Source organism: Rhinolophus ferrumequinum, chromosome 20 (genome assembly GCF_004115265.2).
Source record: "Rhinolophus ferrumequinum isolate MPI-CBG mRhiFer1 chromosome 20, mRhiFer1_v1.p, whole genome shotgun sequence".
Lineage (NCBI taxonomy): Eukaryota > Metazoa > Chordata > Mammalia > Chiroptera > Rhinolophidae > Rhinolophus > Rhinolophus ferrumequinum.
Window position 1 is genome coordinate 40,413,176 of NC_046303.1, and position 24,475 is coordinate 40,437,650.

At 34.5% G+C, this 24,475-nt stretch overlaps 1 protein-coding gene across 6 annotated transcripts in view; it reads left to right on the forward strand.

Moving 5' to 3' along the window:
• The window catches only part of SEMA3A (semaphorin 3A), a 488,784-nt gene that overhangs the window by 324,597 nt on the left and 139,712 nt on the right, over positions 1 to 24,475 (forward strand). For 5 of the 6 annotated variants that reach the window (XM_033088936.1, XM_033088935.1, XM_033088937.1 and 2 more), the window contains 2 exons: positions 6,499 to 6,656; positions 11,476 to 11,538. In XM_033088936.1, coding sequence (XP_032944827.1) covers positions 6,499 to 6,656; positions 11,476 to 11,538 — 221 coding nt within the window. Of the gene's footprint in view, positions 1 to 4,524; positions 4,597 to 6,498; positions 6,657 to 11,475; positions 11,539 to 24,475 lie in introns of those variants that run through there. The other variant, XM_033088940.1, reaches the window with a different exon arrangement.

The window sequence follows — 24,475 nt, forward strand, 5'->3', positions numbered from 1 at the left end:
GCCAATGCCTGTGTGTTACACTTAATGAGAACGGGATATGTGTTTCTCGACTTAGGATTTGCATGACTCCATTACATAATAAAAATCTGAATCATCAGATTAAATTGTAAACATGTATTTTTTCACATTATAAAAAGTGGAACACAGATTAATATCACAGGCCTGCCATAAATATGCTTGATGTTTTACAAGCATATTTAAGGGGAAATGCATCGTCTCTCTCTGACAATGTAGTTCAGGGCACTTGTGTATTGAGTGGGGTCTAAGAGTGTAGAGCTGGGCTGGGGATGGATTTGTAATTGACCAAAGCTGAATTTGGGGCACCTTGTACCTTGACCAGGAAGTCTGCCCAAGTCAAAAAGCTGATTATTCACATCAACTACGAATGAGAAGCATCTGGCAGAGGAGTGTCCTGACATAAATTCAATGTGATGAAGATGTTAGAGATCAGACCATCATCAAAGGCAAAGAAATAAGTTGGAAGAAAAACTTGGAGAAATGTTCAAGGCAGAGGTTGTGAGGTTGTGTTTTATAGAGTTTTGTTGGTTCTGGCACATGTTGGAAAAAGTAGTTAAAATAAAAGTTAACTTCAGGCCAGGATATGTAAACTTGATGCACATTTTGCGTGTTTACTGCTATTGAATTTAGAAAATAGATTTTTCTAAATATATTTGAAAAACACTTACCAAACTTCAAATTGAGAGAGTATGCTCAGTATCACCAAATAAATAATAAGCATATAGAAACCCACTAATATTGACTCTATCTATGCCATGACAGGATGCACTGGCCAGAAATTTTACTAGTTCGGCATTCACACAGTTTATCTTTAGAGCAGTACTTTCCAAACATAAGTCTGAGGAAAGAACTTCCCTTCTGTGTAATAAGTCCTTGATGAAATAAAAATAAAGTGAGAAAAATAAGGTGAAATTTTCCATAGTGTAAATATATTCATCTCTAAAGATGATTCTTTGTGTATGTGTTTGTCCTTTCTGCCCTTTTTGTTAGCTAAATGGCATGCTTCGTCCTTTTTGTATGAAGTGATTATGATAGCAAATAGTATGTGTTTCGGTGTTTTGTTTTTATAATCAATAAAAAGTTGCCAATTTTGCAACTTATTTTGCAATTTATTTCAGCCTAATTTTGCTTTTGGAAATATTTTTGGTGTATGACATTTTAAAAAAATAATATAGGAAGCATTAAAATATGGGATCTAAAATTCTGGAACTTGATGAAATAGCCTTTGACTACTTTCAATGGGATCTTTAAGTGTTCTTTGAAAAGTTCAAGTAATGGAAAAAGGACATAAATCTAAAGCCATCAATGAATGCAGGCAATGTGTTTTAGTTCAGCAATTGGTAGGGTCCTATTACTTTTCATGCCATGAAACTTGAGAGAGAGATAGAGGAAGGGAGAGAGAGGGAAAGAAGAAGGGAGAGAGGGAGGGAGAGAAAGGAATATAATGGGAGGCAGAAATATAAAGAACAGGGTGGCTGTAGTTTGGGTTTGAAGTCAAGTATACAAGAGTTTTCCATCCTGTAAAAAGTCTGGTTCTAGGCAGTCTTGCACTCTAGAAATCAGTATTTATTTCATTGCCTTTTGAAAATCTGATTACATTACATTGTACTGTGTAATCATCTATATAAATATGTGTTTATCCTAAAGATAATCATAACACTATAGGAACCATGTAACTGTATTATATGGAGATGGATAGTCATGTATGGTTTTGTTGTAAATTTTTCCATCTTTTATTTTCTTTTCATGTAATAAAATAAATATATAAGAAGAATACTAGTTTATGCAATAATTTTGATACATTTTATACATTTTATTAAATTTATTGGGGTTATATTGGTTAATAAAATTATATAAGTTTCAACTGTACATTTCTATAGTACATTATCTATATATCGCATTGTGTGTTCACCACCCAAAGTCAAAATATCTCAAACAATGTACTAGTAATAATGATTGCTACCAATGTATTTTTCTGTTTTCTTTATTCAAATAAAGCTGAATTAGAGGTCGTGATAAATTCAACGGAAATAGACAAAATGTATAAATAAGGAGAATGAAAATTAGAATCGACTCAGAAAAAATCATGGTTCTTCTCCCCTGATTATTTGGTAGGATATTCTGATTAAAGAACACACCGATTATAATTTATTTTCTTCTTTTGCTGTATGTTATTAGATTGAAAGGAAGTCTATCAAATGGATTTTATATGTAAGTGTCTTGAATTTCATAAGACTACTTTTTGGAACCACACCACAAGAGAGTGCAATCTATTCATAATTGACCACATTGCTGCTTGAAATTATGTGAATTGATGTTTCCTTTCAGAACATCTGTAACTTAAGCTTACTGTCTACATTGTCTTATATCACAATGACAGTGGTGATAATAATTAGCACTTACTGAGCACAAACTATTTGCTTTACTGCATGATCAGTATATCATCTATTTTGTCATTACACGAATCACAGAAACCCTAAATCATTTGGTGAATTTGGAGTCAACAGAATGCTTGTTTAATTACAGTTCAATTTTAAGAATACAGTTCATTAAAGAGAGCTTTCTGAAATGGCACTTTTGATTATAATCCTGCATTTGCTTCTCTTTATGGTTGACATGGCATGTAGAAGTTGAAGTAATGTCTCAACCAGAGAAAAATTGAATTACACTCAAAATGAATTAGTACCTTTACATGTTTTGGTCTATGAGGATTCATTGTAGTCCAATTGATTCTATAGAAATTTAGGTTGTTCTTTAAAATAATACATGTTGTTGTTTCACAGTTTATGAGCATAGGCAAGATGTGGAAATGTAATGGAATATTAAGCATCTCACATTACTGAATATTTATTTTAGTTCCCATGACAGTTTATGTCATGGTAATGTTTACTAATAGGTACTGAAAAGAAATACCTAAACTTGTGAAGGAGTAGAATCGAGTTATTTGATATCAATTTCAGCTGAATATGTCTACATATAGGAAAAACAAAATCATAAATTTAAATAAGGAAAAAATATTAAAGAATATGAGATCTAGATTTAGAGAACAGGTCTCTGATTTGAAACTATGTATTTTGCCCTGGAAAGTGGTGAGATAACCTAAGCAATCCAGAATTTGCTATGACTCACTGCCATGAGGGTTTCAAAAAGACTCTTCTCTCAGTTTTAAAGCAATGTAAAGAGGCCCCCAGAGAGAGGAACTTCTAAAGAAATTAAAATGATGAGGCAAAGTTAAAATATATTTGAAAGCAATGGAAAACAGCTGCTAACCCATACTCCAGGAAAATATTACCTTTTTTTTAAATGAAATGATCCAGCCATAACATGGTGTTTTGTTTTTTTTTTGGGGGGTTTGTTTTTTTTAAGTGTAGTTTGTTTCCAGAGTGATTTCAACAAAAACCACTAAAGACTTCTCTAGTTGTCTGTATCTTGGAACCAATAATTCTCCCTGAACTAATTTACGGAATTCAACCTGTAACATATTTTTCAATTAGATGAATATTTTCATTGTTTGGAATTATAATATAGAAAATCTTATTTATTATTTATAATTCAGGATACAGAAATTGGTGAACAAAAAATAATATTTTCTTGTTCTTAAAATGACTATGATATTTAATATTAATGTAAATCAAAGAGCATGTTTCTCCTATTTTATCCCTTCATATAAATTATCGGTATGTTAATAAGTTATCACACTTGGTAAGGTCGGTAGAAAAGTAGTTTTTCATTCTCCTCCATCTGGATCCTAATTATCTAATTCTGGTTAAGAAGATCGAAAATACTAATATTGAATCTCTACTTACAGAAACAGGTAACCTTTAATTAAGTGCCTACTCTGCCACTTATCATTCTAGGTATTTTAGATGAATTATCTAATTTCACCTTCGAAATAACTCTTGGAAGATATATTATTAACCCCATTTTCCAAAAACTGAGGCCCAAGTAATGTAAGGAACTCATTCTAGTTTTCACATCTAGTAAGTACTGTGGTGATGGTAGTGTACTTACCTATATAACTGGATGACTCCATGTTTTATAGCTGTAGTAGTATCTGTCTTCGTCTTCCTATAACTTCTTCCACTTGATGCATAGCACTCCCTTATGTAGATTCTATGTATTTTCAACTAAATTTTTTTTGTGTGTCTTTTAGATGACCCTTCCATTGATTATTTCTATGTCGTTGTCTTGGTTTAGACTTGGCTGGCTTTTCTTTCTTTTTTTTAATTTGCCTTTCTACCTATACTTTGGTCTCTCTGTTGTTAGAGTAGAATTATAGAGTTTAGAATTGGAAGAAAAAGTAGAGGGCACCTAGTCTATTTGATGACCAGCTCTCCTTAAACAGCCATTCAGTCAATGCATGAACATTATCCGGTGATGTACCCCTACGTCTCATAGCAGCCCTTTCCATCCTCACACAGCTCAGAGCACCTGCAATTCCAGTCTTGTACCGACACTCTGTAGCAATGATTCTTTCCAATCATTTGGACACTGGTGAAAGGAATGACATTTAAATTCAGATGTTATGTAGAAGATTCTCTGTTCTTTTTCTCTGGAGACTAATACCTCTTATTTCAGGTATGACCCACATAAATGAAACTCTTTCCCTTGGTCTATTTCTCCCTTCCCTTCCTTCCCTTCTTTCCCTTCTTTTCCTTCCTTTTCTTTTGGAGGGGTGGGGGCCGCTTAGTATTGTACTCTTTCTCATTAAGAAATTTGAAAACATCTTTTAACAGCTTGTTAACAATTCATGTAATTTTCAGTATAAGATGGATAAATTGATAGATGGAGTGGTGGCTAGATCGAGTCCTACATAGGTAGATACATAGACATTCAATTTAATATTATTGACCTGGTAATATGAAAAAGAAACCATGTGAGTTATGGATGATGAGCTATTAATTACATATTTCCTGACATGAGGGAATGCTAATTCTAGTAGAAAAGTCACTTATGTGAATGATTGTAATAACTGACAGTGTGATACAAGTTGTAAGAGTAACTCAAGCAAAATATTGCAAAGAAATGACTTCTATCAGAATTTATTGGAGGTTGCATTTTGAACTAGCTGATAAGAGTGGATATTTTGCAAGGTGCCATATAGTGGTAGATATCAAGAACAATAGCGGCAATGGCTAAAAAGTGGACAACTACAGAGCACGTTTTCCTGCAGGATAGAGGACCTGAGGAGCAGTACTGAGGTAGAGTCTAAACTCAGATGGTGGTCACCCAACCTTTAATGCTAAGTTAAAGTGTTTGAACTTTGTCCTGTATTGAAATATTTATTTTGATAAGATGGAGAAGGCTGTAGGAGAAATAGATAAATCAAGGCAATTCATCAAATGGCTAATGTCCTGGAGTCAGGGCTAAGACGGAAGAGGGAGCTGCATTTCCACTTCCTGTTCTTGGAAGACACATTCTCCATTTTATGGATGAAAGGGTTCCATTATGTGTGCACTGGAAAAATCTGATTCATTGATTCAAGACACAATTTTGGAGAATTTCTATCCCTGTGGGGGGTGCGATATATATACAGAGGGTGCCAAAAAAAGGTATACACATTTTAAGAAAGAAAAAACTATTAAAATTGTAATGCTCAATATATACCGATAACAAAAGATGAATACAGGTCATTTATATACATTTTTTTGGCACCCCTGGTATAATTTCAATTGAACCAGATATTTAAAGAAAACCTCTTTTGTGATTATCAACAATTACCTTTCTCTGCAAAAGTGGACTTACAATTAATGGTATTTTTATCTAAACATATTTTTCTCACTTAAAGTATACAGGTCTAAAACTTCAGTATTTGCCCATTCACAGCAAAAGCCATTTGGAGAGCGATAACAAACTGAAAAATTGAGGTCAGATAGTAAAATTAATTTAATTCATGTTTTCATGAAAGCCCAACTTAGCTTCTTTATATATGTCAGTTATAAAATATTGCAAATAACTTAAATGATGGAATAGATTTAATGGTCAAAAAGGTATATTAAAATTCTGCAGGCAATAAAAAGAGACTTCAAACAACCTAGAAGATTAAACAAAGTTTCCCCACATGACCTCTGCTCTGTTGGCCCCTATTCTTTTCTTTCTAGCTAATGACTTGGAGCAAATGAAGCTACTTAATCAAGTTTTTGTAAAATTAAAGACATTTTATATACAATGCTGACCATTCTAATCCATCACTAACTGCAAATATATTCCACTAGCCCAGTTGTGTAGACAAGGTTTTCTCTCCCTCTCTTCTATAGGAGTGTGTGGTCTTGAGTATGATATCAGCAAACTGATAACTCCCACTTCAATGAAATGTAAATACAAACAAACAAAATGGCTCCTGTATATTTCTTAGTACCATGAAGAGAAACTAATGATTGGTGACTACAGCAGGCAGTAGTCAAATCACCATGCACCAGTAATCTGTGCTCATGTAGGACCTCAGATTAACACCCAATGTCTTGCTTTGTTACCTTGCAGAAATGTTGGAATCCAACAATGTTATCACTTTCAATGGCTTGGCCAACAGCTCCAGTTATCATACCTTCCTTTTGGATGAGGAACGGAGCAGGCTGTATGTTGGAGCAAAGGATCACATATTTTCATTCAACCTGGTTAATATCAAGGATTTTCAAAAGGTATCTTTATTCTAATATATACACTGTAGTTCTTTTGAAGCATCTCAAGTTATATGGAATTCTCTAGCTATACAACAGTGTGACAACTGAAAAATTGTTTAAATTTATACTTTATATTTTCAGATGCAAATAAAAATAATGCATTGATTTGACTATCACAAATCAATGGATGCAATATACCATAAAACTCTTCAAGGAAGAAACTATAGTATTTTCAATGATCAATAAGCAATACTAACTTCAGTCTATCCTTTCATAGTTATATCATTTTTCCTGCATACAAGTAAATACCTGAACCATTATAGAAATATATCATAATTGATTTCATCACCAAGTGTGTGTGCATATATTTATATATATATACACATATATACATATATAATATGTATATATAATATGTATGTATGTGTATACTATATGCGTGTGTGCATATACCTATATATAAATATATACATCTCTCCGTACTGCCAGTAAATGCAGAATCCATCAATCATTATACACATACTTAATCTGGTATATCAACTATGTAAATAATGTTTACTGGAAAACAGACACTCAGTCACTTACATATTGTCTGCTTTTATTCTATAGTTGCAGAATTGAGTAGTTGTGATAGACATCATCTGGCTCACAAAGTCTGAAATATTTACTCTCTGGACTTTTAAAAAAAAAGTTTGCCAAACCCTAATCTGGAAGATCAATTTTCAGTGTTAGGTTTTTGCAAATGTGGTCATTTAGATTCTTTCAGTCTATGAGTTTTATCCGTATTCTTTATTGTGTTTCTGGCCTATTTAACAAACTGTACAGTTTGGAAAACAAAAATGGATTGACATATCAGTGAAAATTGTGCTACTGACTCTATATGCTGTAATCTAAGTCAGCCATTTTTTTAGTCAATTTTTCTAGTCTTAATTCTCTGAGGAACAAAGATCTTTACGCAAGAATATTTACAAAAGTGCTAGTATAACACGCTTTTTAGAGTACATACACTTCAGTATTTATGTAGGTTGATTTTACTTAAGACGTGGGGCTTTAAAGTAGTATGCCTCAAATTCTTATAAACTGTAACAGATTGGACAAAATTAAGAGAAGTCATCCTTTACAAAATAAGTGAAAAATCTAAGATAATTAAGAAAAAATTGATATTTTAATAATAGCAGATTATGCCAGTTCAAATTTTGAATGTTTATAATAACATTTTTATCATTTTGTAAAATTCATATGTATGTCTATAAATATGTGTGTGTATATGTATATACATAGGTATATATGTATATATACATATATATATATATATATATATATACACAAACAGAGAGAGAGAGAGAGAGAGAGAGACGGAGAAAGAGACAGAGAGAAAGAGACATATAAATATACAATATATGAGCACATATCACTTCAGAATATATATTTAATGTATTGAATATTTTTTCTGAATAAATATTCTTAATTTGGTTTATATATTCAATTGGTTCTAAAATTGAAAATAATTAAATTATCATGTAATACAACCTACAATTTTATAGGTGAGAAAAATTCTAAAGCCATGTGTACGCCCTGGGTATATCACAGTATCTTCTACCAATACACTTGTAATAAATATATGCTGAAGAATTAATTAAAATTAGGTGACTTGCCCAGTGTCATAATGTTCTTGTTATAGCTCCTGCTCTTGAGTTTAAAATCATTATTGTAGCAACAGGAGACCTATTTCTAATTTTTAAACATCCCATTCCAACCATATTATTTAATTTTAATTACATCACACTATTTCTAAGAGTAAATACAATTTACTTAAAGATTTGTTGATATATATTTGTCTGTAAATGCTCTTTTTAACTTATGTGTAGTGTTATTAAACCACTTTTTCGTAAGCATTTACTATTCTGATAAACTCTGTAGGGGATACTATAGTGTGTCATAATTCTTGAAGAATTTACAAAATTATATTCAAGATACATGAACATAAAGGTAAATCCTTGGCCAATCCTTGTTAGATACAAAAACACATTCTCAGGCTGGAAGGACCATGGAAAGATTTTTGGCCTTGATAAAGGTACAATCACTTGAAGGCATAAATGCTTATTAAATAATTAATTAAGAGGGGCTGCCATGTGTAGAACCACAGAAGCATAAAGAAGGGAAAGATCATGAAGCACATTGGATATAAGGATAATAAATTTAGGCATTGTTAGTTAGCTGAGAAATTTTTGGACAAAGAATAAAAAATATCAACAGGTTAACAAATCTAATCAAAAAGTTAGGAATTATTCTGCATAGAAATGAATAATGGATACTGTTGGAAAACACACACACACGCACACACACACATTCATTCCACTGATTTATAATTATCCTTATTAAATTACTTTCCAAAAGACAATTTTCTTTGTCCAAATTTATTTTATTCATGCCAGATTTTTAAGTTAAATGTATCTCCTATACGTTTTATCCTGGATCTCTGGAAAATTGAAAGTATACACACCTGTCGAAGTATGAGAGAATTTAGCATGTTATCAAAATTAGATTATATGAATATTTCACATAAGAAAGGAATTACAGAATGAGGCCCATACTGTCTCAACACAACAATCAAAATGTAGGAAACTATGAACAAACAACCCATAACACTCCATTGCATAGATGTACCTCAGTTTCTTAATCCAGTCGTCTATTGATGGGCATTTTGGTTGTTTCCGTGTCTTGTCTATTGTACTTAGCACTGCAATAAACATAGGGGTGCATATTTTTTTTTGAATTAGCATTTTGGGTTTCTCTGGATTGATACATTGGCCATAAAGAAGAATGGAATCTTACCATTTGCAAAGATATAGATGGACATAGAGAACATTATGCTAAGTGCAATAAGTCAGTCAGAGAAAGACAAATACCATATGATCTCACTTATATGTGGAGTCTAAAGAACAGAATAAATGAGCAAACTAAACAGGAAAAAAAAACTGTCTTTTTAATTAAATAATTGTTTTAGTTATCTGTGATTTTTGTACAATCTAGCTGGAAAGCTGAATAATTTTAGCTCTGCTATATGTTATTATTGTTGTGTCTCAGAGAAAATTTATATTTGATCCTCTTCCTTTGTAAACTTTAGGTAAGAACAGATTATTTGGCCTTTCCATAGCCAGTGTAACGAGAGGGCTATGGAACCTACGGAATAGTAATCAGGATTCAGGGTAATGATAACTGCAAGGACATGCATTTACTATTCTTGGATGTTTTGTACTATGTGACTACTTTGTAAATAAACTGGTGGAACAAGTCAAATAATAGTTTTAATTTACATACACAGACATACATGAAAAGAAAGCACATGAAAAAGAAAAAATATATATAAATTAAGAGCTTCAAATAGTAAAAATGTTGCGTATCCAAAAATTTTTAGGGCTTTTATAATTGTGACATGGACCTGAAATACATTTATGTCATCGTAGGTTATTTCAATGTGTCCTAAATTCTTGTTCAAAAATGTGTTGTATTTTGCTTTGTAATTTCGTAGATTGAATATCACAAACTTTGTCCAAGTTTATGGCCATTTATGCTGAATTATCTGGAGATTCCCAAATGAATGATAATCAATCATTTTGAGACTAAAAGCTTTTTAGCAGGCGGGAATGATTAACCACCACCATCTCTGGATATTTCTTGTACATATAACATTTTTTTTCTGAAATTAACTAATGTTACTAGAAAAGAAAAATGAATTAAAAAAAAATTGTTCTGCCCCAGTACAGATAAGAGTCATTGGAATTGCTGAGGGAAACTGTAAAATTTAATATTAGAATTTAGATGAAGTTATATGCCTTAATATTATTGAGGAGAAATGTACCCACAGTCTTCTAAGCCACGAGTTAACACCTTGGTTTATTTACTACTGTAACTGTATTCATAAGAACCTCTGGAAGGATGAAGGCCAAATATTAAGGTTGAAAACACAAACAATTATTTATCAATTAGTCTGTTTTGCCTACTGAGGGGAGGGTGATTTTTTTTTAAAGCTATCGATTTATTTCTTCATTTCCTCCTGTATCTCCAAAAAGTGAGATAAAACTATTGTTATCTATTTTCCCTGGGGGAAAAAAAGACTCCTTCCTAAAATGTGTTCTTCTAACCTTTTAGTTGCTCATTCTAGCATGTAGTGCTGAGATTCAGATTAGACAAATGGATTAGATTCAGATTAGAGCGCCCAATGTTAAGATTTCAAAATCATTATTTCACAATAAAGAATGATTCATTTAGATGGATATAAGCCATATTCCGTGCCTACTTATATGTCTCTTCAGTAGATTTTCACATCCTCCCAAGATGATCTCCCTCTCCCAACCTGCCTTATATTTCTTTCCACTGCATGCTGCTTACGTAGATCTATAGGCGTACCTCAGCGATATTGCTGGTTGGGTTCCAGACCACTATAATAAAGCGACTATCACAATAAAGAGAGTCAAAACCATTTTGCTGGTGGAGGGTCTTGCCTTCAATTTGTAAAAAACACAACACTTGTGAAGCATAATGAAGCAGAGCTCAATAAAGCAAGGTGTGCCTGTATTGAGTACATGAATTTTTGTGTTGCTCAGCTTTCACATACAGCAAAGCCTAATGCGTACATGGAGAGTGAATGATTTAAGTTTGTGCCAATTAACTGATGCCACTGCACAGTTGAAACCTGAAAGGCTCCTTCGACCATAAGACTTTATGAAACTTACTTTATCTCAGTTGCCCCAAACTGGTCTAACAGATTATGATGTTGGATGTAGTATTAACAGAACTTAATTGGCATAAAATAATGTTTCTTCTCTGCCCTTAGATTGTGTGGCCAGTGTCTTACACCAGAAGGGATGAATGCAAGTGGGCTGGGAAAGATATTCTGGTAAGTATCAATCTATTAAATTATTTTAGAAATTGCATAAAGTAATTTATTACTCTGTCATTTTAGTTGTGTTATATTAGACACTGCTTTACTTGTGGACGTAATCACTCTTTAAAAACAAAATTGTATTTAATTTTGGATATTGACATTTTTATATAAAGCATTGACAGTTTTATGTAAAGAAAGTCAAAATGACAACATGCCCAAATAGAGCAAAAATATGATCTCTTTGATGATATATATATACACACACACACATATATATATGCAAAAGATAACAAAATGCAATTTTATAGCATATATACTTATATTTAATAAGTCAACTTCTTTGTAGAGATCGGTTTTAATGTTAATTCCTCTTCAATTCCTTTTGAATTATATGAAATTTTTCAACCTGAGTCATCATGATTAAATTGCCCCTCCATCCTTCTTTCTGTTCTTTTCCTTTTCCCTTCCTTCCTCTTTTCTTTCTTGCCTTCTCCTTTTTCCTCCTTCCTTTCCTTCCTTCCTTCTTTCCTTCCTTGTACTGAATACACAAAAATTTATTAACACAGAATGCCATATTTATCATTAAAAAATTATGTTGAAATTTTTCTATGTGATAATAACTAAGGGTGGATAGAAATGGAGATACTGCCAACACATAGCTGTGACTTTTAAAAGCACAGACTTTTTCCCTTTCGATTAAAGTTTAGCAGGTGAAGACCACAAACTTATTCCTTAAATAAATATGGACTGAGAAATGACTGTGTTAACAGGCGTTGTCCTGGATACTGTGAAACAAAAGATGAATGGTAAGCAATTCCTACAATGGTTTTACCATTTCTGTAAAAAATAGAGGCCATTTTTTCCTGAGGTAAACTTTGTCAGTAAGATTAATTGGGCCACTGGTTTGAGGTATAGCCAGGAATCTGCAGATATCATGGAAGGCAGTTATAATCATTTAATCAATAAATTAAAATGAACTATAGGATTTAAAATTTTAATTTGTATTATTTTATGTTCTGTCAGACATTTTTGGATGTCTAAAGCACAAATAAATAAGTTTAAAAGTTTTGTCTATATATTAGCATTTATGAGAAACTTATCCTGTGTGCCTGAAGATGTAAATTAACCTGTATGTATGACATAGATATATAGATATGTTCAAGTGAGAGCTTGATTGATTTGTAGCAGCCGCCTAAGATGGTCTACAGGCATACCTCAGAGATAGTGCATGTTCAGGTCCAGACCACTGGAATAAAGCAAGTATCGCAATAAAGATAGTTGTAATATTTTTGCTGCTGGAGGGTCTTGCCTTCAATTTGTAAAAAAACAGTGCAACATTTGGGAAGCACAATAAAGCAAAGTACAATAAAACGAGGTATGTCTGTACATAGAATGATTTAGAGCTAGATTCTGAGTTCATGGAAAAAGAATGCCTCAATCACATAGTAATGTTGGCTACAGGTGAAGGAAGGTAGATAAAGGAACACAAAGCACAGGTATTCCCCATCCTCAATTAATCACATATCAGCAAACATGGAGAATTCATCTTCGAAAATTTCACTTTAAGTATAGTGATTGTAAGTCATATTACACCTTCATACTACAGTAAACATTTTCCAGTTATATGAAATTAGACCAATACGAAGTGTGTTCTAACAGATTTTATGCTATCCCCAATTGATGCAAATGCTGGGACCGTTAGAAAGGGATAAAGAAAAAGAACAATGAAGTAGAAGTCCAGAGAAGTCAAGAATTTTGTATTGCTACCCGCACTTACTCGTTAGTTGTACTTGAGCAAATACCTTAACTTTCGGGGGGCTTTAGTATCTTATCCATTAAACGGGACATTGCATGTTTTATAATTGTGAGAAACAAGTTTAATAGTTTTTGTGAAAACTATTTAAAAGTAGAAAATACTTCACAAATGTAAGGCAAAAAATATAACTGAGTACACAAAAATGTATGAACACAGAATGCCGTATTTACCATTAACAAATTAGGTTGAAAATTTTCAATATGACAATAACTAAGGGTGGATAGAAATGGAGATATTGCCTACATACAGCTATGACTTTTAAAACTACAGACTTTCTCTCTTCCTATTAAAGTTTAACAGGTAAAGACACACTGTGGGGACAGAGTCCCAGAGAGCCGTTTCCAAGCTCTCAGCCTCACATGGAGGGTGCTGGCTTGGGTAGTAGGTAGCCATCAGCTGTGACTAGTTGACCATCAGTTGAAACTAGTTAGCCAATTAGCCACTGATACAACTGCTGTGGCTAGGCTGGTTGCTATGCTGGTTGATCGGATAGTTGGTTGGCAGGCAGAGAAGCGGACGGCGGGTTGCAGATTGTGTGGCTCCCGCTTCCTGTGTCTCTAACCCAGCCACCAGCAAGAATATGGTGGTATGACACCCCTATCTGTGGCTCCATTGATGTTCCTTTTTGGCCTCACCATGTCCTGCGTTCTTATGTGGGAGCGGGAGTTGAGTCCCTGCATGACATATGAATTTGAACTTGCCTATTAACACACAGATAATAAACAATGGTGATTTGAATAAATACCTTATCTATTCTGTTGTTATTAAGGGTGTTGGTAAAATAATAAGCAGCTCACAGCATTCCTGTAGAACTCAAATAATAAATAAAATGATTCATACACTATAATGCACAATACAAATATTAACTATTGTTATCGGTATATGTTGCTAAAACAGGTTTTAAGTGAAAATATCATTGATGAAATTAGCATAGCCCTCTTTAATGATCGTAACCACTCTAGAGTTGCAGTGTTTTGAATTCAATTCAATTTGAAAATTGAAGATAATAACCATACCTATCTAACAAATTATCTGGATTTTATAATAAATAGTGAACACAAGTACTGAGCATATTTGGTTTAATGATTCAATTAGGTCATTAATTTCCTAAGATATGAGATATTCTTTCATGTTTGTGGTTTCCAAAATTTACCTCAGTGCATTTTCCTCATTTTTTATGGCTTTCCTCACATCCCCTCCTTCCCTTCCATCCTCCCTTCCCCTGCCTTCTCCCGTCCCCTCCTACTCTGCTATCGATGTTGTATAATGAGGGATTCTGGTGTTACCCAGATGCAGTTAATTCAGCAGCTGCAATAAAGTCATGATCCCCATGGTGCCCGATGGGTAACCCTAATCATGACCTCAAACATTTCCTTTCTAAGAAGGGTGACTTTATCGTATTTTCCAGGCTTACTGAAAATGCTTATGGGTTTCATAAAACTAAATTAAAAGGAATTAAAACATCATTTCATAGCAACTTGTAATAAGGATTCTGAAAACTTATAAATCATGTTTCATACATTATGGGTGAGATAGGTCATTATGTGTGCATTGAGAGATGTAAAGTTTTGAAAGTTTAATGGTATGGCAATTGTGGAGACAGAGTCCCAGAGAGCAGTTTCCAGGTTCCCAGCCTCACATGGAAAGGTGCTGGCTCAGATAGTGGATGGCCATCAGCTGTAACCAGTTAGCAATTGGCCACTGATATAACTGCCATGGCTGAGTTAGCAAGCGTGGATTGCAATTAGCAAGGGCTTAGTTGGTTGGCAGAGAAGCGGATGGCAGATTCATATGGCTCCTGCTTCCTGTATCTCCAACCCAGCCCCCAGCCAGAATATAGTGGTATGACTCCCCTATCTATGGCTCTGTTGGTGTTTCTTTTTGGCCTCACCACATCCTGCGTTATTGTGCGGAGAGCGGGACCAGAGACCCTGCATGACAGCAATATTGGCCATACTAATCTTTTCAAAATTAATTAATGTAACATGATAAAATGCCTATGTTTTGGTTATTCCTTTACGTTTTACATTAAATCAATTTTATTATTGTGAATTTTGATTTCTTTTTAACTCTTAATGAAAGGAAAACAAATAGTTTCCATATATTTTAGATCATGAAAAACTATTTTTCCTCTTGCTCTAAACACTATACACTAAAATATATTCAAATAGCAAAATGTATTTCATACTATTTTTCTGGTAATCCATCTCATTCATTTAATATTGCTTTTTATTGACCTATTATTTAAAATATATTTTATGCATTTGGAATTCATGTTATTGAAATTTATTTTTCGGGTAACCTCATTTATGTACCTCAATTTACATATCTATTTCATTTAAATTGGATACATGGCTGTCGTGCGGGGCGGCCTGCGGGGTCTCAGATCCCGCTCCCCACATAAGAACACAGGATGTGGCTAGGCCTAAAAGGAACACCCATGGAGCCATAGGTAGGGGAGTCATACCACTATAGCCTCACTGGAGGCTGGATTCACATGACGTGCGACCTGCTGTCTGCTTTTCTGTCAACCTACTGACTCCCACTCCCCAGTGCAGCCATGGCGGTTTTATCAGTGGCTGATGGCTAACCAGCTACAGCTGACGGCCAACTAGCCACAGCCGATGGCCATCTACTACCCGAGCCAGGTCCTTTCCACATGAGGCCGAGAGCCTGGAAACTGCTCTCCAGGGGTTTGTCCCCACAATGGCATTTATTGATTATTTTTGGACTATTAATATATGGACCCATTTTTTTCTACTTCTTTCTTAATGTATTATTTTAGAATAGCAGTTAGTAGACTTCCTGGAATTTGTAACATTTCTTCCTTGATAAACATAAGAAAAATAAATAGCATTAGTATTTTTACCAATATTTTCTTAAATAATCACTTAGAAAGAAAGATTAAAGAGTTTTTTTATAATTTTCATTCAATACCTGGTTTTCGAAGGGAAACATGGACAGTTAGTTTGATGGAAATTCTGCACTCTGTGTTTGGTAAATAACAGTCAGCTGTGATTATGGACAAAAATTCCTTTCAAAAAGCTCTTGCAATGCTGAAAAGCACAAGAATGAGGTTTGCATTGCTTTTGGAGCATTCAGGACTCTAAGATAGAATTGTAACCAAAATAGGAACTGACCTGAACATTTACAGAAAAGTAAACTAACAACCTCCTTGAGTGCTCTCTTTGGTTTCTAGAACCTAAGTTTACCCTTTGTCTTCTGGTTTTACGTGCTTTCTCAGAAAGCCCTCTGGAAATAAAGCTACTTTTAACAAACCATCTAGGGGGAATTGCTCGCTTCTCAGTATTAGGCTCAGATGCAAGGATACAATAGGAAAATGCTATAGGAAAAGCGGGGCAAAGACACCGGCTAATTTTATGTTATCTTGAGAGTTGGTCATTCTTAAGTCTGGTTAAGATGGCTCCGCCACCTGGGAACTCGGGACATGCCACTGGATTGACACATAGATCCTATGTCACTGAGTGTAACATCATACAGAAAATTGAACCCTTTCCCCATTTTCTTAGGTAGCTGGGAAGATACAAACCATCATTTCTCATGGCTCAGTTTTGTATCAAACATATTTCTTAAGTCAGCATCTGGAATTCAAGCAACTATTCCACAAAGATGGACTTTGTGATAAAGAGGGAATGTGTAGTCTAAGACACATTTATAGTCCCTCTCCCTCTCCCTTTATCATCTATCTATCTATCTATCTATCTATCTATCTATCTATCTATTTATGATCTATCTAGAGAGCACATAAATGTGTCTTTGGCAGCTGCTAATGACATTTCTGACAGGAATATTAATCTAAATTTATTTTCCTCTTGGAGAAGTGAATATAGAGGATATATACTAATAAGCTTTCTTCGTGCTGTAGGTTCTAAACCTTTACATTGTTATGGCATTTCTATATTAGAGGAGTGAACTGCTTATGAACTTTTTCATTGTTGTTACTTGAGATTTGTAATTTGAAAAAAAAAAAAAAAAAATATATATATATATATATATATATATATATATATATATATATATGTATATACTATTATTGGACAGAGACCTTGAATGAGGAGATAAATGCAATCCAGATATCTCTATTCTGACTGCTTTTATCCACCTTTACTTTCTTTTTTTTTAAATATTTTTCCAGTGCTTAAAATCCACTTTATTATTCACAATAACATTTCTATTGAGGGATTAACTTCCTTGACCCTGTTTTGCAAATGAAAACTGAATACATGCTAAACTGCTAAAAGAATCTGTTTTGAATCAATAGCTCTCTGATTCTTTGTTTATCCTATTAAACCATCTCTCTTTGCACTAAGTCTCAATAAAACCAAATGGCAACCGTATGACTGTTAGAAATATTTTGAACATCACTGGAAATCAAAATTTCAACCATCTGAGATGAACAAAAAAAGCAGATTTCATAACATTCCTATCGTTGAATACATTTCAAAGTGTTGAATCATGCACCTGAATTTTGGGACACTTGAAATTTTTGAGGGATATATTTTTATATATTTGTTTTTAGTTGTTACTTACATTTAATGCTATGATATATTATAACATGTTTATGAAAGTTATCATGGCTCAAATTGAAGAACCTCAACAACACCAATTTTTACGAAGTGAATGCATTTGAGACTTTGAAGTTATATACATGTCTTAAGTTACAGTACAGTCCAAAATGCATGTTAGTCCTTGAATTTCATTTACTTTTTCAAAGGTTGAAGTTGACAACAACTTTAATATTTTTATTTTATTTGAGAGACTTCAAGTCAAAATAGAATTTTATTAAATGGATAGCTAGAATTACCTCCTATAGAATTCTACAAAATCATAAGTTTTCATTACATCTCTAAACTCTATGTATAATTCTTGGGAGATAATTTTGCATGGATCGCTTACACTTTGCACATGTGATGAAAAGAAGCATTGACTGCCTTTTTTACAGACTGTCTTGAAGGATATTTGTACAGTGAAGAGACTTGGAAAGTAGTGTCTCCCTGTGAAGCAAAAGGTTGGTTTGCAAACAGCCTTGAGGAGTTCACATAGTGTAACCATTGGAGCAAAGGTCAGGTATGCTTACGGCCCAGTGAGATGAATGTACCATCTCCCTCAAGATCCAATATGCTTATGACTATTATGAAGTATTCAGGTTCCCTCAACCCTGGGTTCCTCTCCTATAATTCAACTCCCTGCATGTGCAGGTGTCACCTGCCACTCTTCTCATTGCCCGGTGGAAATTGGAACTTGGAGAACTGGCAGGAGAAATGCTGATACTTTACTGCTATTTCTGTGGGCAATAAAGTATTTTATCTCTGACCCAGGAGACATATATCTTCTGCCAACCTCCATGAAACTGTGCCAGGGTAACTTATCTTACAAGTAGGGCAGAATCACAGATACTTTACAGTTCTTGACAGTATTGATTATAAATTGTGGGTTTTTTGTTTTTTGTTTTTGTGGCACTCAAGGAGATCTAACAAGTGAAAGACTATGGCCAGTTTATTCATTTTTAAACATGATTCCCATCATGAAATTTGATAATATGTCAGGTATGCAGACAACTTATTTTTTATGAAGACCAGTGAAAACTTTTTCTTATTAAATGTTACAGAAATAAGCATAGATTTTCATATGCATTCATGTGTGTGTGTTTCTTTCTGCTTGGGGTAAATTTCCCACAACTTGAACAGAAGGATTATGTTTTAATTTGGTATTCAGAAGTAGTAGTAGCTGTAATAATAGCTGATGCTGATTGAGAGCTTACTATGTATTTTTGGTATTCTAAATGCATTACTTTTATTAGCTCATTTATGTAACTCGTGTTTAGTGATAAAATACAAATTTATTTTTAAAGCAATTGGGTAAACCAGTTTTGCATTTTAGGGAGGAGATGTATGGAAAATTAAGCTTTGCCATTAAAATTATTTTATAAACTAGGTTTTATTCATATTTTTAAATTAATATGTTTTACTAATACAACAAAATATGACGGTGATCATTGTATCTGAATTGCTATGGATCACATCTCATATATATGAATGTACTTTTGGAAACCTTTTACAGTCAGGATTGAAATTTAAATGCATTTTAAGTTTATATTTGCAAAGTAGGACTAGCACTTAGAGATATATAAAACTTTCAGAAGGCTTGGGGATTTTGAGTTGTGTTCCTTTTCATTGGAAATTTCAATCGTATCCTTAAGTGACTAAAATGAAATTCAAATATTTGGCATTGGTTGACAACTTATTATTTAGATTTGATTGTATACCATATTTCACCCATGCATCATTGTACATAATTTTAGAGTACAGTAAGCATTTTATAATACAACGTTCTTTAGAATCATTTGGACAGTTCCTCTGGGAACAGGTTTTCAGCCAATGTCTTCTCATTACATAGTTAGCAGTTTGTTCCAACTGACATGTAGTTTCTAATGGTCATCATTGGATTTCCATTTCTTATGCACTTGGTAATCTTCATGAATGAAATTCTACTCATATTTTTAAGAATGATTGTTTTATTAGTTTCAGGTGTACAAAGCAACATAGTGATTTGATATTTATATACATTACAAAATTATAACCCCAATAAGTCTATTACACATCTGGCATTGTAGATACTTATTACAATATTATTGACTATATTCCCTATGCTGTACTTAATATCCCTGTGATTATTTTTAAAATTATAGTTGACATTCAGTATTATTTTATTTTAGTTTCAGGTGTACAGAATAATGGTTTCACCTTTATATAATTTATGAAGTGATGCCCCTGATAATTCTGTACCGACCTGACAGTATACATACCTATTACCATATTATCGACTACATTCTCAATGCTGTACTTTACATCCCCGTGACTATTTTGTAACTACCAATTTGTATTTCATAATCCCTCCACCTTTCTCACCCAGCCCTCAACCCTCTCCTATTTAGTAAATGTCAATTTGTTTTCTGTATCTATGACTCTGTTTCTGTTTTTGTTTGTTTATTTTAGTCTTTAGATTCTACATATAAGTGAGATCATATGGTATTTGTCTTTCTTAGTCTGACTTATTTCACTTAGCATAATACCCTATGGGTCTATACATGCTGTCACAAATGGTAAGATTTTATTTTATTTTATTTTATTGTAGCAGAGTAGTATTCCATTATATATATGTACTCGATTTCTTTACCCAATTGTCTACTGATGGACATTTCAGTTTCCATATCTTGGCTATTGTAAATAGCACTCCAGGGAACATAGTGGCACCTGTATCTTTTCAAATTAGTGTTTTGGATTTCTTTGGATAAATATACCCAGGAATGGAATTGCTGGGTCATACAGTAGTTCTATTTTTAATTTTTTTGAGAACCTCCATACTGTTTTTCATAGTGTCCACACCAATTTGCAATCTCATCCACAGTGCACAAGGATTCCCTTTTTTCCACATCCCCTCCAATACTTATTGTTTGTTGATTTATTGATGATGACCATTCTGACAGGTATGAGATGATACGTGTTTTTTTATTTTTTATTTGCATGTCTCTGATGATTACTGATATTGAGCATCTTTTTATGTATCTATTGGCCATCTGTATGTCTTTGTTGGAGAAATGTCCGTAAAAATATTAGTAAGTGTAATGTCTGAGAGCTTACTGCCTATTTCTCTAGGAGTTTTATGGTTTGGGGTCTTACATTTAAGTCTTTAATCCATTTTGAGTTTATTCTTGGTGTAAGAAGGTGGTTCATTTTCAGTGTTTTGTGTGTTTATCACTCCAGTTTTCCCAGCACCATTTATTGAATAGACTGTCTTTAACCCAATGTATATTCTTCCTTATTTTTCATAGATTAAATGACCTTGTAAGCAAGGCTTTGTTTTTGTTCTCTCTATCCTGTTCTGTTGATTTATGTGTCTGTTTTTATGCCAATACTATGCTGTTTTGATTACTATGGTTTTGGAGTTTAGTTTGATATCAGGTAGCGTGATACCTCTAGCTTTGTTCTTCTTTCTCAAGATTGCCATGGCTATCTGGGTTCTTTTAATGTCCATGTAAATTTTAGGATCACTTGTTCTAGTTCTTTGAAAAATGCCATTGGTATTTTGATAGGGATTTCATTGAGTCTATACATTGCTTTGGGTAGTATGGACATTTTAACTATATTATTTCTTCCTATCCATGAGCATGGTATATGCTTCCATTTATTTGTATCTTCCTTAATTTCTCTCTTTATTGTCTTATAATTTTCTGAGTATAGGTCTTTTACTTTCTTGGTTAAATTTATTCCTAGATATTTTAATTTTTTATGCAATTGTTAATAGGATTATTTTCTTAATTTCTCTTTCTGATTTGTTACTGGTGTATAAAAATGCAACCAATTTCTGAATATTAATTTTATATCCTGCTACTTTACCAAATTTATCAGTTCTAATAGTTTTTTGGTGGAATCTTTGAGGTTCTTTATATGTAATATCAAGTCATCTGCAAAAAATGAGAGTATCTTTTGTATGTGTTGTGTGCATTCCCCTGTTGTAGTTGAACCTTGATTGCTTTTGGTGTGTCAGTGGGTGGGATTGACTCTCAGGCTGACTGGGTGAGGACTGGCTATGCCCACAACATATGAACTTCTGGGTGTGGAGCCCTTTCAGAGGAGGATTCGCCCCAGTCAGCTTTTGTGCCTGTTTAGACCACTCTTTGGATATGCCATTTGTGGGGCTAATTGGGTAGTGCTCTAGTGTGGTCTGAGACTGGCCTCTGGGTGTGTTGTTTCTGGTGCCTTTTTGTAGGGGTTCCTGTGTAGGCCAATTTCAGCCTTAACTGTGACTCACACAGGGCTACCTTGGGGAAATGCTAAAGTTATATGCAGTTGGTTGCTCCCTGTCCTGGACCCGGAGGTATGTGTGGGTGGCCTCGCTGTGAACTGAAGCTGGTTGCCACGAGTATTGGACCTGGGGCAGTTTAGTAAAAGGCCCAAGACCCCCTAGACCTGTTTTTAGCTGCCAGCTGCCCATAAGGCTCAGCCACTGAAAGAGCCTTCTTAACTATATGGGCTGGGCTGGTTGACCCAGCTGACAGTGTGACCAGTGATGCTACCTGGCTTTGGCAGGGGGCAAGGTCCTATGAAGTCATTTGAGTGGTGCTGGTGGTTTTCACAAAATTGATTCAGGTTTAGTTCTTGTGGTGAGCCTGTGGCCACTCTGCAAAAAGCCCAGTGAGCACTGTGGCCAGCTGCCACTCACCTCAGGCCTGCAGAACCCTGAAAGCTACTCAAGAATAACTGAAATATGAGCTGGTGCTGACCATCCACCACTCAAAGTCCCCTAGACCACTGTGGAATGTCAGCTGTACAAGCCTCCTGCAGCTTGTGCAGCGGGGCAGCCACCCAGAAACCAAGAGTGTCCCTGTCAATGTCGACCAAACTGGGTTGGGTGGGGTCCCATAGAATCACAAGATATGACCCATGGTTTTCACGATGTTAATTCAAATTCAGTTCTCACGCCAGTGCTGAGCCACTTCTCAGAATTCCCTGAGAACACTGTGGCTAGCTGTCTCTGAACTTGGTCTCACAAAACCCAGAGAGCTGCCCAAGAAAGGCTGCAGCATGAGCTAGGATTGATTGCCTACCACCAAAATTTCTCAGGCCATTGTGTGGCATCCCTTGCTGTAGAAGCCTCCTGCAGATGGTGGGGCAGGGCCAGTTGCCCAGGAGCCAAGAGTGCCCTGGACGATGCTACACCAGCTGGAAGGGGCAGAGACTCAGGGATTCATCAATGTGGGGAGCACACAGATTTTACTAGACCAATGTGTTCTCAGATTTGGCCCTATGAGGGAGGGTTCAACACAGAAAAATGGTGCCCACCTGTAGGCTACATGTGAGGAAGGCTCCACACAGGGATAATAACGGCTGTCCCTTTAGCTCTGTCTCTGAAGCCACACAACTCAATCTTTCCCTATATGTCTCTGGCATCTCTCCAGTTGCCACCCCTCTGCCAGAGCTCAGAGTGAGTGCTTTTAACTGAATGGGTCTGTGCCCGGGCCCTTAAAGAGGATTTCTGGGTTTCCAGCTGCCTTCCGTCTCACCAGGAGGAATGGTATCCTTGCTAATTTTCACTGCTAGATGTTGTGGGGCCTCCTCTTCCTAGCACAGGACCCCTGGGCTGAGAAGCCTGGTGTGGGACTGGGAACCCTCACTCTTCAAGGGGAACCTTCAATGCCAAGGTGTCCCTCCTAGTGCTTAAAACAACTACCTGTGGGTTTAGGGTCAGTCTGTTTCACATCTCCACCCTTCCTTCCAGTCTTGATGTGGACTCTTCTTCATATCCTTAGTGATAGGAGTTCTGATCAGCTAGTTTTCAGATGATTCTCCAGGTTCATTGTTCTATAATTTAGATGTAATTTTAACATGATTATGGGAGGCAGCAGACATAGTGTTTACCTATTCCCTCATCTTCTAAGAATCGAGTTATTAAATGATCTCTACTCACTTTTGAGGATACACTAACCATCATATCATAGATTTAATATTACCTCTTGGAATATTTTTCTCAGATATGCTCTGTCTCCGTGTCTCAAGGCAAATAAGCTTTGGTCAACTTTTGATTATTTTTTCTTTAATTTGAATTGGAAATGTAGCAATAAAAACTAAAATCATCCTTATGTCCAGAGGACATCACGAAACTTTTGTAAAGTTTTTTTTATATCATTTAATTTTTATATATTTCTACTTACTAGATTTTTAAGCATGACAAGGAGCATAAGATGCAAAATTGTAGTGTCTCTAAAATTTGACATTGTTTCAGGAGATTGAGAATCTTAACTTATATTTAGCATTTATGTACTCAGAGAACATTCTTAAAGGTCTGATAATTAAATTCAAATTAGATGCTAAATATAATAAATATACTCTATTCTATATGCTTTACATGGTATTATAGACTATGTGTGTGTATATGTGTGAACTAAAAAATAGATTCTTTAGTATTGTGTTTTAAATGATACCAAACTTAATATAACTTATTGAATCTAAAACCCAATGTTCATTTTAAAAGGAGAAACCATTTACATTTAGAAATAAACAAAATGATCAATTAATAACCCTGTGTCGTTTTTTTGTTGTTTGTTTGTTTTTT